At 42.5% G+C, this 16935-nt stretch overlaps 1 protein-coding gene across 6 annotated transcripts in view; it reads right to left on the bottom strand.

The window, feature by feature from the left end:
* The window catches only part of CPVL (carboxypeptidase vitellogenic like), a 125483-nt gene that overhangs the window by 16380 nt on the left and 92168 nt on the right, over positions 1-16935 (bottom strand). For all 6 annotated transcript variants that reach the window (XM_043872676.1, XM_043872673.1, XM_043872675.1 and 3 more), the window contains one exon: positions 6165-6347. In XM_043872676.1, coding sequence (XP_043728611.1) covers positions 6165-6347 — 183 coding nt within the window. The remainder of the gene's footprint in view (positions 1-6164; positions 6348-16935) is intronic.

Raw genomic sequence — 16935 nt, 5'->3', positions numbered from 1 at the left:
AGAAGAGTGTGGCAGACCACAGGCTGAGAACTTTGTAAGGCCAAACATGAGTCAAGGTCAAAATATAAGTCGTGGCTCAGGGCTTGTGCTTTTGGAGACTGGGGGGCTTGCTGTGAGCCTGAGGAGGGCACCGGGATGCCACCAGCATGCCAGGCAGTCCTTGTGGGTATTTAGCTTTCAAGTTCATTTAACTGTACAGCAAACACTATCTTTCAAACAGGAATCGGTCCTCACAGCTTGGACATTATAAACTTTATCGCCTCTATTTTGGGACCTCAGGATCAAGCACCAAGAAGGTGGTCTCAGGAGGCAGATGAAGAACTTCCTTCCAGTACAGCTCCTAACATGACTCTTCTATTCTCTGGGGCTTCCCTGGTGGCTCAACTGGTAAAGAATCCGCCTGCAATGCGGGGGACCTGGGTTCGATCCCTGTGTTGGGAAGATCCCCTGGAGAAGGGAAAGGCTACCAACTGCAGTGCTCTGGCCTGGAAAATTCCAGAGACTTTTCACTTTCACTTCACTTTCCTTCTTCTCTGACCTATTTCTGCCCTGAATTTATCCTATTGCTGCCAATTTAAACTTTCCAAAGCTTTGAAAATGTGCTTAATTATCTTCCACGGCAACAAACACTGTATGCTTCCACTTACATGAGATGCTTAGAGCACTCAAATTCTTAGAGATGGGGTAGAATGGTGATTGCCAAGGACTGGGGAAGGAGGAATGGGGAGCTGGTGTTGATAATTACAGAGTTTCAGCTTTACAAGCGGAGAAGGAAATGGCATCGCACTTCAGTGTTCTTGCCTGGAGAATCCCAGGGATGGGGGAGCCTAGTGGGCTGCCGTCTATGGGGTCGCACAGAGTCGGACATGACTGAAGCGACTTAGCAGCAGCAGCAGCTTTACAAGAAGAAAAGAGCTGTAGAGATGGATGGTACATAATCATATGTATGCACTTAATACCACTCAACTGTACATTTAAAAATGGTTACGATGGCAAGTTTTCAATATATATTTTATCACAATAAAAAAAATTGGAAAAAAAATTCTTCAATTCCCACCCCTCCTACTGCTTAAAACAATGGAACACTCACCCCTTTGCCCACTGTCGAGGCTCCATGATCCCTTTCCAGTGTCTCTCCCAGCTTTCACCCTCCAGGCACCAGAATAAAAACCAGGCTGTGCACTCCACCTGTGCCCTGCTCTGTATGCCCCCATTCTGAGGCTCTGCCCACTATGCTTCTCCTCTGCTCATTTTAGCCAATTTCAGGGTTGATTCTTTTACTAAAATACAAACTCCCCAGGTAAATCTATAACCCTTCTTAACACTGGATGAGCCTTGCCTCACCACCTACTAAGCACCACCTACCTTTTAAAAAAATCCCTGATACTCTGTCTATAGAAAGGCACATGTATGTAACTCAAGAACTAACACTAGAAGTAAAATACATTCTTTCTCAGGCCTGCTTTAATTATGGCAGATGTGCGTGCAGGCTCCAGTTTCAAGCGTACTAGCTTACTGCTGCCAGTCCATCATTCCAGAGGTGAGTGCCCTTGTGAAGTAGAAAACTACTGAGCTGGAAGCCAGGGGACCAGAAATCGAATCTAATTTCAGACATGAAATGGGTATGGGACTTTGGGACAGTCATTTAACCTCTAGGCTTTAGTTTCTCCACCTGGAAAGTGAGATCTAAAATTTGCTCCAGCTGGAAAATGCTACCTACAGGATAGAGAAAATTATTTATTGAATAACCTAAGCTGATACTGATAATGAAAACAAAAATTATGATACCTCAAGTTGCAATCAGGAAAAAGAGACTTGTTGGAAATAATGCAAAATTCATGGTAGAAGAAACTACGCTCACTATGATTGCACAGGAATGAAAGCTGACTCATGTCTTCAATTTCTACATGAAAAATAATTATTCTCCATAAAAATATTTTCAGTGAAATAAAGATATAAAAAAATGCTTTTTTCCCCCAGAAAATGTAGCTTCGTGAAGTTTTTTCTAGAAAGCTGTTTTTAAAGAATTCATCAGTGTTATTATTCTGATGAAAATGTTATATTTATAAATGTGGCATCTTGGCATGTTTGGAGTTGATGATTCAATGATGTAAGAACAAAAACATCCTGCATTTCAAAAGCAGTGATTATATCAAAACAGATCATGACCAGCAGCTGGGACATCTGGAGAAAGGCAGAGAAAGACCCCAAAAGGTGCAGCAGGGTGGTCTGACAGTGATGGACATGGATTGTCACCAGCCAAGCAGAGAGAGGATTATACCTTTGATCTATGCTGTAATGCTATTGAGTCTCACACACACACACACACACACACACACACACACACGCACACTCTCTCTCTCCGAAGGCCACCATCTATTCTATAATGCTTGCAAACTGAGCCTCTCTGGACATTAATGAAAAATCTATTTCAGATCTTTCTTTAAAGATATCTTCCTTGTAGCTCAGATGGTGAAAAATCTGTCTGCAATGCAGGAGACCCAAGTTCGATCCCTGGGGAGGGAAGATCCTCTGGAGAAGGAAATGGCAAACCCACTCCAGTATTCTTGCCTGGAGAATCTCCTGGATAGAGAAGCCTGGCAGGCTACAGCCCATGGGGTTGCAAAGAGTTGGACATGACTGAATGACTAACACTTTCACTTTAGAAATAACTCAGTTCAAATCTTGTAATTTACAGATGAACAAACTGAGGCTGAAAAAGCCCATTACTTCGCAGATGATGTAACAAGAGAGAGTCTGATTCTTAGAACAGTTCAGATAGAAGCAGCTAGAGCAGCAAAGGGCAACCCGAAGACTTGTTCTTCATCTGATCTCTGAGGGGTGGAAGGAGCTGGTTGGTTTCCCTAGGCATCCCTTGATGGAGAAATGCTCCCTCATCTCAGTACCTTGTCGCTCTCCTGGCAGAGCCGTCACTCCTCTAAGTGGACATTTTAAGGAACCATTCAGAGACAAGTCTACTTTGGTTTCAATTTTTAAATGAAGAGCTGTGGAGTTTGGCAGAGAGCGAGGTTTCTCTCTTGGCAGACACAGACACATGCTTCTGTTTTGTGTGTCAAATGCTAAAAAGCTGCGTCCATGGCTGACGCCCGGTTTTTTCATTATCAGACGCCTGACATTTGAACGGTATCCCTAATCCACAGAGAATGCCTTTGTGAACATCGGAGCTCTTTTCCACCCTTCTTGCCCGCCCTCCCCCACCTCCACAAGCCACCCCCAATCCTACGTGGAGGCATTAGGGGAGAGGAGCGCTGCCAGCGTTGTAAAATCACCTACATAAAATGCAGCCCCCTCGCCGTGCGGTAAAACACTTCTATCACAAACACATGTGGGCCTCGCTTCTTTTGTTACCCAGTTCTTGGCAGTCGGAGGAGTGCCGTTTAATCTCTCAATGTGTTTTGCATTCACCAGAGGAGTCAGCGGGCTCAGTGTGATATTTGCCACAAGTTTCTGAGTGAAGGTCAACATCCCTCTTCCCACCTCTGAGGCCCAGGCCGCCCTGCAGCCCCAGTCTCACCCCCCAAGCTGGGCATTCCATGCACGGTGCTGAGCAGGACACGTGTGTGATGCCAGGCACCAGAGGCATTCATAATGCTGGTCTGGGGGACATAAGATAGCAGGTGGCTGAGACGGCCATCAGAGGTTGTGGAGGACATGCTGAGTGTGCCTGGTGGGATTCTCATCATAAAGCGGTGCAGCAGATGGGGGCAAAGACATGCCCAGCATTATGCCCTGGCCTCTCGGCATGCGTTGTTTGCCTTTAATAATCTGAACAATAATATCCCAACTTTCCTCTAAGGGTTGATTTCCTCTAAGGGAAAATATCAAACATTTTCTCTGATCTTGATTTTTACTATTTATGATTTCCCTTTTGTTATATACATCCTTATGTGATCCACAGTAATAATAATACTAGCAAATATTTCTTGTGAGTCAGGGGCTGCTTTAAGTTGCTTAGCTTATTAAGTCCCCTCAATAATCCTATGAGACTACTGTAGACTGAGTGGCTTAAACCACAGAAATTTCTCACAGTTTTGGTGTCTGGGAAGTCCAAGATCAAGGTGCTAGTTGATTGGGTTTCTGGTGAGGGTTCTCTTCCCTGCTTGCAGATAGCTGCAAACTAACTAAGATGCTGCCAGGGTTCCCTTGCTTCTGGAGACTCTAGGGGAGAATCTGTTTCTTTGTGTTTTCTAGTTTTCCAGAGGTGGCCTGCATGCCTTAGACCATGGTCCTTCCTTCAAATACAGCAGTGCAGCACCTTCAAAACTGACTCACCTCTTCCCTCGTTCACTTATCAGGATCTTTGTGATTATATTGGGCTGATCTGGATAATCCGGAATAATCTCCCCATCTCCAGGTCAGATGATTAGCAACCTTATTTCCATATGTAGCCTTAATTCCTTCTTTCCACACGATACAACATATTGACAGGTTGCAGAGACTAAGGGAAAGGTTTCTTTGTGCACATGTGCACAACAAGCTGAGTGTGACATTCTCTGACCCTGTCTGCACCAAAGCAAAGGTTGATTCAGGGGCCAAGAGGTGACAAAACCAAGCATAAAGTGGTAGTTAAGAGACTGGAAACTTGAAAGGAGCTTTGGGAAACAAATATTGGTGTTCGTGCTCTGCCAAAGGGTAGAGCCCCTGGTTAATACCACAAATGTCAATTTAGGGCCATGGAAATAGGCCAGCTAAAATACAGTTTTAAATACACTCAATTCCAGACTTGATAAAGGTACTTGTCTGTATTCTAATTGCCTGACAGAAGCAAATCAAAATCTCTTTGAAGGTAAATATCATCAGCCAAAAGCTCAAACTCTCCATAACTTGACCTGTCTAATGTCTGACATTCAAACTCCTAGGCATAGCAGGAAAAAGGATCAAATTGCCATAAAAAAGAGTATAAATAAATCTCATGCACATAAAGCTGAGCAAAAATACCACACAGGAAAGAGTACAAACTGAATGTGTCCATTTATAAAAATTCAAAAACTTGCAAAAATAATCTAGGCCACAAGAAGTCAGGACAGTGGTTACCTTGGAGAGGAGGGGGTAGTGACTGTGGGACAACAGGCATTGGTTCTATTTTATTTCTTTATCTGGGTGACTGTCATATGTATATGCTCACTTTGTGAAATTTCATTTACCTGTTTTGTGACTTGTTAACTTTTCTATGTTATAACTCAATAAGATTTTTTAAAGTACCAAAGCAGAATCAATCTCACATTTCACTGTTAAACTTATGTACAAAATTTTACCTGTGTACAAAGGCATCAGTTAAAATGCAATTTCAGGTGTTGAAATTGTTGATTTTTTCTTTTTAAAAAATTTTTGAATTCAATTCAAAAAACTTAAAAATTTTTAGGGATAAACAGACAAGAAAAATTAAGTCCAGATTATTTTCTGCAACTGAAGAGCATCCACTTGTCCAATATTTTGGAATCTGACTTTAGAGTTAACTATTTCTGAAAATGTGTGTGTTAGTCACTCAGTTGTGCCCAACTCTTTGTGACCCAATGGACTGTAGCCCACCAGAATCCTCCTGCAATGTGGGAGACCTGGGTTCGATCCCTGGGTTGGGAAGATTCCCTGGAGGAGGGCATGACAACCTACTCCAGTATTCTTGCCTGGAGAATCCCCATGACAAAGGAGACTGGGGGGCTACAGTCCATGGGGTCGCAAAGAGTCAGACATGACTGAGCAGCTAAGCACACAGACTTTATATTTTTCATTGTCACCTTATCTCTTAAATAATACCTACACCTGTGTCTGTCAACTTTTGTCTTAACATGGAGTATTTGTACTTTAATATGAACTGAGACCATCCTTCTCTGTGGAGAGGAGGGACATGTATTTTGGCTGTTGTACGTCTTTGCTTAAGGTTGACCATGCCTTAATGGGTTTTCAGGCTTTTTTCCCCATAAGTCTAATTCCTCTCGTATATACCCTCTGTTTTATTGCTTGATTTTTTGGCCATGCCAAGTTGCATGTAGGATCTTAGTTCCCCAAACAAGGATCAAACCTGTGCTCCCTGCAGTGGAAGCATGGAGTCTTAACCACTGGATCACTGAGGAAGTCTCTTGGGCTTCAGTTTCAATCCCACCATCCCATTTCCACAATCTGCATGCCCAGAAGCATTTTCATACCTGACAGAAGTTATCCACTTGCCGTACATAACCAGCCACTTCAGGATCAGATTTAAGAATCCTCCAAACTTTTTTTTCTGCTTTCTTGTATTTCTGAGATCCTTTCCAGTCCACGGCCATCAAGGAGCGCTCTGTTAGGGAAGCTGCCACAATGACATCCAGCTGGCCATTGTAGATTAGAACCTGAAACGAAATCAAGCCATGGGCAAATGAAGGATTCAGCAGGGGAAGCCAGTCATGTGTCTAGGTACTGATAATGCACATGAGACACAAAAGGGGATGTAAGCTCCTCTGATGTACTGCTCAGAGAGGCCAGCCCAGGAACTCAGTAGGGTCGTAGGGTCATTTTCTTCCAGTTGGTTACAAATACCAACAACCTGAAATAAACTCAACGTTGTCTCAACCATTGCATTCTTCCAAAAGTTTGGTTCTTCATAGGAATCTTCATGTATACCTCTATGTATACCTCTACAAATGCAAAAGCATTTGTGCTATATTACCCGGCGCTATAGGTTTTACTTGTGGCTATGTGAAGGAAGAAACCCACTCCAGTGTTCTTGCCTGGAGAATCCCAAGGACGGGGGAGCCTGGTGGGCTGCCATCTATGGGGTCGCACAGGGTCGGACATGACTGAAGTGACTTAGCAGTAACATGTAAAGGAAGAAGACTGTGATTACATTTCAGTGGAACTAAGGAATACTACACTCTAGGACTTTCATGAAGCCTGCATTTCATTATCCTCACTTTCAGGCCCTGCAGCAGCTGGCAAGCTGGGAATTCTGTCAGCTGATGCTAATCCATATTCCTTTCCCCTCCTGCATTTCAGTGGCAACTATAATTTTCTGAGGCAGACAGATAGACGCAGGTGCCTCAAGTCTCTTATTTGTTGGAGGCAGCAGTGTCTGCCATGTCCTTCCAAAGGCCTCCATTCTTAAATATGATAGCCATTTGTCAACAATGAGGAATGTCCTTCAAAATGCCTAGAATACATTTTTAAGCCAAGTTGATGGGTATTGTAGGGGAAACTCTGAGGCAACTCTTTTCTTCCCAAACGTTTTAGTTGCTTGAACAAGAATTCAGATAATACCCAACGCTGTGAAGCTACTGGGGACAGTGTACAATGGTACTACTCTTCAGGAAAGCAACGGTCACTGTTTAATGCAAAGACTTTAAAATGTTCAGACTTAATCCCAGTTTGTGGAATAAGTTCTATGAAAATAAACCCAAAGAAATTGAAAAAAAATTAACCAAATTCATTGAATTTTTATAAAGACAAATTTGAACACAGTCTAAAAGTTCCATATTAGTGAGTAGTTAAATAACCATGGTACAGATGTTATATGGGATATTGCAAAGCCACTTCAACTGTCTCACTAAACCATGAAGCAGTGTGGAAAATACTTATCATATAATATTAAGTATGGAACCTGAATGCTGGGCTTCCCTGGTGGCCCAGTGGTAAAGAATCCACCTGCTAGTGCAGGAGACATGGGTTCAATCCTTGACCCAGGAAGATCCCACATGCTGTGGAGCAGCCGAGCCCATCGGCTATGACTATTGAGTCTGTGCTCTAGAGCCCAGGAGCCACAGCTGCTGAAGCTATCAGGCCCCAGAGCCCGTGTTCCCAAACAAGAGAAGCCATCACAGAGAGAAATCTGAGCACTGTAACTAGAAGTAGCCCCCACTTTCCTCAACTAGAGAAAAGCCCAAGCAGCAATAAAGACCCAGCACAGCAAAATAAATACTAAAACAAACACACAAATAGTTTTAAAAGTTAAATGAAAAAAGAAAGCTGAATGCCAAATATATGTCACAATTATTATATATATATATCATTGATACATTTATTTACAAATATGGAACAAAACTTTTAAAAAAGGAATCGAGTTGATTAATTTCGCTGGTGGAGATCTGAATAATTTCCCCTTTTGTCTTCTATTCTTCTTAGGCTATTTTTTTGCAATCGTTGATACTCATGAGGTATTGTCACTCCACCACCAACAAAGAGATTTTCTTCAACTCCATGCTACCTTTCATCCATGTGGAAGCTCTGTTTTGACTCAAGTCAGGACCTCTGGTCGAATCCTCAAATTGGATATAAAATGTTACACTGCATATGTTTCCATCTGTGCTCTCCTGGTACAGGCGTCTTAAAAGGCTTACACATAATTAAAAAGCCCAGGACTTTTACACACTCCAAATCCTTAAGCAGCAGTGGGCCAGGATTCAGCCTGAGATGAAAGGGCCCTGGGCCTCCCCTATAAGAACACAGGGTCTTTCATGTTATTCAGTCACCATCACCACCTCCACTCTCCTATGAAGAGCCCCTCCCCTCAAAAAAAAAAAAAAAAAAAAAACCTGATGGATTTAAAGCCTCTTTAAAAAATTCAACTATAGCAATAAAAATTTGCATTGTTTATACAAAGAAATTGCCTCAAAGACCTTGAGTACTTATGGCCCATGCAAAACCCCCACCGCTGCTTTACCAACAATATGGAAACAATTACATATGATCTGTACCAGCAAACAAGGCTTAAATACTTCACCATTCTCGGAAGGGCTGATTATAGCTGATTAATGAATACAATCTTTTATAAAGTAATTCTTCTGCTAGAAATCAATGAAAAGATGCTGCTTAGCACACACACACGTGTACCTAGCCATTTTTGCTCTTTGTCACCATCGTGTGAAGCCTGTACCGTGAGTGTCACTTGCTACCTTACTTTATCAGGGCATTTATTGAAATAGATTTGAATCTTCAGTTTTGAGGGATGATAGCAAAATCCACAGGCTACAGCAAAAACAGAGTGATACGTACACATTTGTTGAACTGAACAGAAACAAAGCCCAACCCTGAGCCGTTTCTGTTGTTCTCCAGACTCATCTTAAATAAGAGTACAAACTCTCCAGAGTAAGGAAGTAAAGGGCCGGACTGCATAATTTTGTGCATGCATGTGATGTGCAGAAGGCCTACTGTGCAGGGCAAATGGAAATTCTTCCTTTGCAAAAAAGCAAGGAAAACATTTTTAACTTCTATAGGGCACATAAGTCAAATATAACAACAACAACAAGAAATCAGACTAATAACGATCAAGCGAAGTGATTTCAGAGCTGACATTTAACGCTGCCTTAAATTTAAGAATTTCAGAGCTGCCATTTTTATCTAAATGTCATATTTACTCTCTTTAGCCCCCACAGGAATATCCCAGTTGGGTGCCTCCAGGGCTGTGTGAGTGGGCGAGAGATCCCCAGATCCGGTGACAGTGATCTGAGAAGCCAGGTGGGTGTAGCACAGGGGTGGGTGGTCCTGAAGTCAGAGGGCACGTGTTGGCCACCCACATCCTGAGAGCCAGAGAAGTGCTGGGACAGTCAGGCTTAAGCCCCAGCGGGTTGGCCACTGATGAAGGATGTGCACACATTCGCCCACTTCTTCCTGGTGGGTGATCTGCTTTCCCAGTTTGCCCAGGATGGAGGAGTTTCCCAGGATGCAGGGTTTGCAGGCTAAAACTGGGACAGTCTGGGGTAAACCTTCCCCTGAGGCTTGCTGGTATTTTAAGCAACAGGGTCTAAAGATTGAGAGGAGGAGACAGAAATGAATGCAGCTTTTAGCTACACTTCCCTAATCAGAAGTGACTCACAAAACAAGGGGCAGGGAAAGCGCTGGTGGAGTAGGTTTCCAGGGACATAGCAGGCAGCACCCCTGAATAGCCGGTGTCCTCACTTTCCTTTCTGGTCAGCTGTGAGGCCCCAGTGAAAGAGCAGAGCCATTCCTTTTAGAGAATTTTCTTCTCTTTTACTACATGTCTTACTGGTTAGTTTGTTGAAATTGATGGTGATGCAAAGACATGAAAAAATACTTCTTATTAAAAAACCAATGAAAAACTATGATCCCACTGTTGCTGCTCTATAATTGTGTATTCTTAGTCGCTCAGTCATGTCCGACTCTTTGCAACCCCATGGACTGTAGCCCACCAGGCTCCTTTTGTCCATGGGGTTCTCCAGGCAAGAATACTGGAGTAGGTTGTCATGTCCTCTTCCAAGGGATCTTCCCAACCCAGTGATCGAACCCAGGTCTCCCACATTGCAGGCAGATTCTTTACTATCTGAGCCACCGGGGAAGCCCATAATTACTCTATGCAGAAGCTCTATAATTACTACATTTTAAAAAGATGCTTCAAACTTGGGAAAAGAATACAAAAAAAAAAAAAACCAGCAGTTAAGGTAATCAAAGTATGAGTGATTTAACTTGACTCTTTTCTAGGTTTGGAGGGTATATGTGGTTAGGATGCTTCCATAATGAAAAAATTAAAAGAACACAATAACACTAAGAGTTTGGGCACCTCAGTTTGGCAAAAAGATATGTTTTATTGAGGAATAATTTCTGCTGACTCAAGTGTTACCAGATATCAGTTAATTTTTTTCATGACAACTAGGTAAACAGCATAACTTTAGTTCAATCATGCAGTGAAAGTGAAAGTGTTCTTTGCTCAGCTGTGTCCGACTCTTTGTGACCGCATGGATGGTAGCCCACCAGGCCCCTCTGTCCATGGGATTCTCCAGGCCAGAATACTGGAGTGGCTTGCCATTCCCTTCTCCAGGGGATCTTCCCAACCCAGGGATCGAACCTGGGTCTCTTGCATTGCAGGCAGATTTTTTATCATCTGAGCCACCAATCAAGAGATGATCTTAAAAACTCATTGCAGGATTCAAACATTTACAAGAGATGGCAATAGGTGATCTGGATGACAAGCATATCTCTCTTTTTTTTAATAGGAATAGATGATAAAATCATTTTCATTATGTTCATTACTTTTCAAAGTGCTTTCATGTGTATAATGGCTTTATTCTTATCCAGCTTCACAAGGTGGGGATGAGAAGTATTACAAGGCCCACCTCCACTTTACCATAAAGTGGAGGTCTCACTTTACTGGGACACAGCGAGGTGCCAGAAAGCATCCTAGATCCCCATCTTCCAAATTTCTTTCTCGAACACCATAAGACAGGAACTAAATTCCTACAAACCGACAAGCATTTACTGACTCCCCACAGATCTGTGTCTAGTGCTACTCAAGCTGTAGAAAAGTCAGTGGGGGAGGAGATATAGTTCACAGGTCCAGCTTAGAAACAATCTCAAGCCTGTTTGTCCAACACCTCTCTGTAACTTTGGCTCTATGAACCAGGATGTGTGCAAGGACGTTACTCAGCTGCTGACAGACACTTCACTTCTGTTGCAGGGAGTGGCCGTGATTAAGCAGCTATGGAAGAACCTCGGCTTGTGGAGAATGGAGCGCTCCTAGCCACTGGTCCACCCACAGCTCTTGCATAGTGCCAATACCCCATAGGACGTACCAACACTTACAGGGTATAGTCAACTGCATTCTTTAAAGGATTCTGTGATGCTGTATAGTGACTGTCTGCCATTTTGGCTTGCTTAGGTCCACTCGCCTGTCTCCTGGTAACTGTACTGCCTTTCCCTCAAGCGAGGCTAGTCAAGGCTGTCAATCAGCGTCCTTCCTCCTCCATGCAAGGGATGAGCATGTGCCCTAAGCTAGGACCCTCAAATGCTCTTTCCCTAGACTTTGGATTGTCAGTAGTGACACAAGGGTCCCTGATGAGTCTGTCCATTAATTTTGCTACCCTGATTCCCAGAATTTTCCCTGGCCCCTATCTTTCCTCATGCCAGTTCTTTGGTTTGTCCATGAATTCTGTGACATATCCTGTCTTCTGATCAGTTCCTTTTGTGCTTCAAGTAACCAGAGTTGCTGCTGTTGCTAAAAGCATGAAATCCAAACTCACACATCACTGGACCCGTGCCTCACACACCACAGCATGAAGTGGCTGGGAGTCCCTGGACACACGGCTCACCCTCAGCGAGCCATGGTCCCCTTTTCTGGACGTGCAGATGTAAGACATACGTCTTACTGCAGTGAGAATTAGTGAGAAAACGTGAGCAGGGTTCTAAGCACAGCACAGGACACAAATTGGGGGAGTTAGGTAAATAGAGTCTTCCTCCTTTGCAACTAGGCTGATAATGTGATAATGACTTGGAAGACTGACTCAAAGAAACACTTCTAAAACAAACCTTCAGAGTATTCAGATGGTCTTTCTGTGTCGAATACTTGGTTGCCAATTTCACTCTTTCTGACAAAGGCCGACAGAAGGAGGGAACCCAGCCAGGGTAAACCTGAACTCTACGAACTCAAATACATGAAATAACATGCCTTTCAGGACTAATTTTACACACATTGGGCATGGTGTCTCGGCAGTCTTTTCTTGATAGTCAGAGCCATAAGTCTATAAATTACCCTTTGAAAAGAATCCTTAATTTTGTAGCATGGGATTCAAGATCCCAAGGAATTCCCCCATACTTAAAAATGCTAGAAAAGTATGGTTAAGAATATAGCTTTTAATGGGACATTTTGGCATAATATTAATAGTAGAATGCTCTCATTCTTCTCATGAGGCTGCAGGAACTGTGCTAAGCATTTTACATCCGTGATTTCACAATATCCCTCAAAGGCAGGTCTTATTTTTTCATTTTAGGAACAAAGGGACAGAGGTGTAGGGAAGTGAGCCAACTGGTGACATGGATTCAAGTTCAGATCTGCCTAAACCCAAACTGTGTGCTCCCAACCCTTCTTCCACACTACCACCACCCCTTACTCAGAGGACACGGAACAGGTAGTCTGTTATTTATTTGTAATTACACATGCAAGAAGCACACTTAAATGTAAGCATGACTCTTTGGAATGAAGGATACATGTTTAGAATTATGAGCACAGGCCCTGTGGCTGGGTATGAACTGAGCTCTGCCACTTACTAGCAAGATTATCTTAAGTTACTTAGCCTGTCTAGAGCTCAGTTTCCTCCTTTGTAAAATGGATAGAAGAGAAACATCTATGAGGGAAGGTCATTGGGAGAATGACATAACATAATGCATGTAAAGCTCTCCATATCCCAGGCAGATAGTAAGTGTTCAGTTAATGCTGGCCATTATTATTATCATCACATTAGAAAAATTCAACATAGCTATTCAAATAGCTTCATTATTTCCAAGTGAGATGTTGCCTGTGAATTATAATTGTGATTTAGGATGTAAGTAAGAGTTAGAATAACTCTTAGGATGTGGGAGTTCTAACATAACTGCACGAAATCATCAATTTGATGAAACAAACATCAGGGGCTTATAAAAGTTATTAGGACACCTGCAGAAAGGAGCCTTGAGCTCCAGACCTGGCTCAGCTTCCCAAAGCCTGGGCTACTGATGTCATCTATCCATTCTAAGCCTTAGTTTTTTTCTTCTGTGAAATGGAATATCCTATTTCTTGGGAGGACCAAATGTGATACAAGTTGTAAAAATATTCTGTAACCTGAAAAGCAAGGCTTCATTCATGTTTTTACTTTATATCAAGAATAATCTGAAAAATAAACTTTCATAGTGGAGTGCAAAAGTTTTAAATTAGCTGCCAGGGGCCTACATTTAGCTTGCATATATATTCATCTAGTCCCCAGGGTAGTGGTGTTGTTTTTGTAATTAGATGCTGGCATTTAAATACTAGGAGACCGGACCACACTGGCCCATATTTCCACCTGGCTACTAGGGGCAAAGATTGGGCAGTAGTTGTCCCCCTAAGACACAGTCCTCCCCCTTCCCGAGTGTCTTCCTCCACCCCCAACAGAGGCACAAGAGCAGCTGTCATTTATTCAATGCTTATGTTATTGTTGTTCTTAGAAGAGAAAAAAATATTCCTCTGTATCCATGTCTCTGTCATGGATAGAAAAGAAAGATCAGTATATCTCAGTCCAACACTACTCATTTATTTTATTTCCTTCCTGGATCCATAGGCAGCTAAGTCTCATTTCCACCTGAAATGGAAGAGAAGTGGCCTTTTGTCTGAGTGAGAGAAAGGAGTATGTGCTCACTTATACATGGCAAGTATTTGCTTAATCTGCTCTCATGAAATTTCTATTTAGCCTGGTGGCTCAACTGGCAAAGAATCCGCATGCAATGTGAGAGACCTGGGTCGATCCCTGGGTTGAGAAGATCCCCTGGAGAAGGGAACAGCTACCCACTCCAGTATTCTCGCCTGGAGAATTCCATGGGCTGTGTAGTCCAAGGGGTAGTAAAGAATCAGACACGACTGAGCGCTTGACTTTCACTTTCACTTTCATTTTCATATGGAGAGCCAAAGGATTGGGCACCAAAGAACAGACATGAAAAGATGTGCCCTCTGTCCTCCTAATAACCCTAGATTTTAAAAAACTTTTCAAAAGAGTAAATAATCAGAGGAAGAAAAGCAGGTTTACTCTTTCATTCTCTAAGCTTTCCTTAAAAAGAGGGGTTAAAAAAAGTCAATTTCACTTTACTCTTTCTCAAATCTACTCATTTTAACATTCCAAAGCATAAACTTTTCAGGCTCTGCATGTACATAAGTCAGTAGTTTCTTCATAATTTAACTTTTCTTAGCGAGAAAACCTCCCTCTAGGAAAAATCCAGAGAACACAATCAGATGACGATTAATCCTTATTTTACATGGTAAATGCTTCTGAAGGATAAATATTTTCCAGGCAGATATAAAACAACCAACTGTGTCAACTATAGATATCTACAGACCAGTTTACTTGCTGACTCATCTAAAAACTCAGCCTCTAAACTCAGATTTTGACTTTGAGTTACGTTGGCGGGTGGGGCACATGACACTCAAAGGAGGAAAAAGATACCTGTGCTTTTAATGGTTCCTACACAACCAAACCTGGAGGAGGCACTGGCAACCCACTCCAGGACTCTTGCCTGGAGAATCCCTTGGACAGAGGAGCCTGGCGGGCTACAGTCCATGGGGTCGCACAGAGTCGGACACGGCTGAAGCAACTTAGCACGCATATAACCGAACACTTGAAAGAAGGGGTTTGGGGCAGAAATGTATATAAATATGCATTTTGTTATATTTTCACTGTCACCTATATTAAAGTTTAAGATTGAAAATAAATCACACAAGGGCCAATTTCTGACCTAAACTTTAACAGTTTTTAAAAATCCAAACTGAAACACACGTATTGATGACAGACCATACAAAGCATTTCTCTTTATTTCCCCAATTACTCCTCTACTTATTTGGAAAACTACAGAAATGCCACAGGAGGAGGCTTCAGTCTCTTAGAACAACAGGAAAGCAAACTGAGCTTTTGCAAGAAGGCTGGATTTTTGTTGTTGCATTTTTAGACGAAAGATTTATGCTTATATTTTGGCCCATTTACAATCCACCATAATACTTTGCAGACAAAGTTATGCTCTTTTCCCAATGATCCAGTGACCTTAATCTCTAACATTTTGTGGTTTCCTGTTTGGGGAAATGATTGAACAGCAGCCTAAGCTATTCCAAACTGCACAGCATTCCCAGTTGGCTGCTATCTGTCTTAGTTTTGAATGTTCTCCTGTTCACTAATATAAAAAAAGAAAAATTAAAAAAAAATAAACTTTCCTTACAGATGCTAAATCAATGAAACTCCTACAAAGCAGCCCTCCACACTTCCTCTTCTGGCTGCTTTACTTATCATTCTTCTATTACAAATCCCAACATAGCCAGGAGTTCTTTCTGCCTGGAGCAATTAGCATGACCCACCTACAGTAACTTTCTCCTGAATAGCTGAGAATTAATTTCACTAATATCCAACTCAACCCAGGGCAATTCCCAAGGGTTTCTCAAAAGCTCAGCTGCAAAAGAAAAACAATCTCAGCTATGGAGTATAATGTTTAGCAATGTTCCCCACTGGAGGCCGACTTGTTATCCTTCCAGGGACAACGCCTGGGCTCCAGTCGCCCATTGTTCGCAGTTTTGGGCCTCCTAGTTCCTGGGGACTTTGCAGAGATATAGTGCTGTAATACTCAGGAAGCCAGAGTCTCCAGGGCCCGCCTGGAGGAGACTTGACAGAAAAATTATGCAACCTTTGAATGAAACAGTAGTCACTCCTGCAACCAAGTCGTTCTTCAAATGAGACAAATTTGGCTTCCAAGTTTAAGGAAGACAAAGAAAGAAAGAGAGAGAGAAAACGAACTTGGAATAAACACCCTTAGAGTGTTCCTGCCATTCTCCTACTAGTTGGTTTTGCCAAGATGAGTGAAGAATAATGAAAGTGGGGCAGGGAGCTTGAGTGAGTGTCCAGTGATAACACAAATAAAATGTCTTTCTGTCAAAGAAAGTTATTTCTGCTTTCTTGCAACTTTTGGTGTTGTTGTTTAGTTGCTAAGTTGTGTCAGGCTTTGTGACCCCATGGACTGCAGCCCATCAGGCTTCCCAGTCCTTCACCATCTCCCGAAGTTTGCTCAAACTCATCTCCATTGAGTCAGTGATGCTTTCCAACCATCTCATCCTCTGTCACCCCCTTCTCCTCCTGCCCTCAATCATGCCCAGCATCACGATCTTTTCTAGTGAGTTGGCTCTTTGCATGAGGTGGCCAAAGTATTGGGATTTTAGCTTCAGCATCAGCTCCTTGGATGAATATTCAGGATTTATTTCCTTTAGGATTGACAGGTTTGATCTCCTTGCAGTCCAAGGGATTCTCAGCAGTCTTCTCCAGCACCACAATTCAAAAGCATCAATTCTCTGGTGCTCAGCCTTCTTTATGGTCCAATTCTCACATCCGTACACGACTACTGGAAAAACCAGTATTTTGACTATATGGACTTTTGTTGGCAAAGTGATGTCTCTGCTTTTTAATGTGCTTTCTAGGTTGTCATAGCTTGCCTTCCAAGGAGCAAGTATCTTTTAATTTC

The sequence above is a fragment of the Cervus elaphus genome, chromosome 18 (assembly GCF_910594005.1).
Source record: "Cervus elaphus chromosome 18, mCerEla1.1, whole genome shotgun sequence".
Classification (NCBI taxonomy): Eukaryota; Metazoa; Chordata; class Mammalia; order Artiodactyla; family Cervidae; genus Cervus; species Cervus elaphus.
The sequence above is the reverse complement of the archived record's forward strand: the minus strand, read 5'-3'. Positions and strand labels throughout refer to the sequence as shown.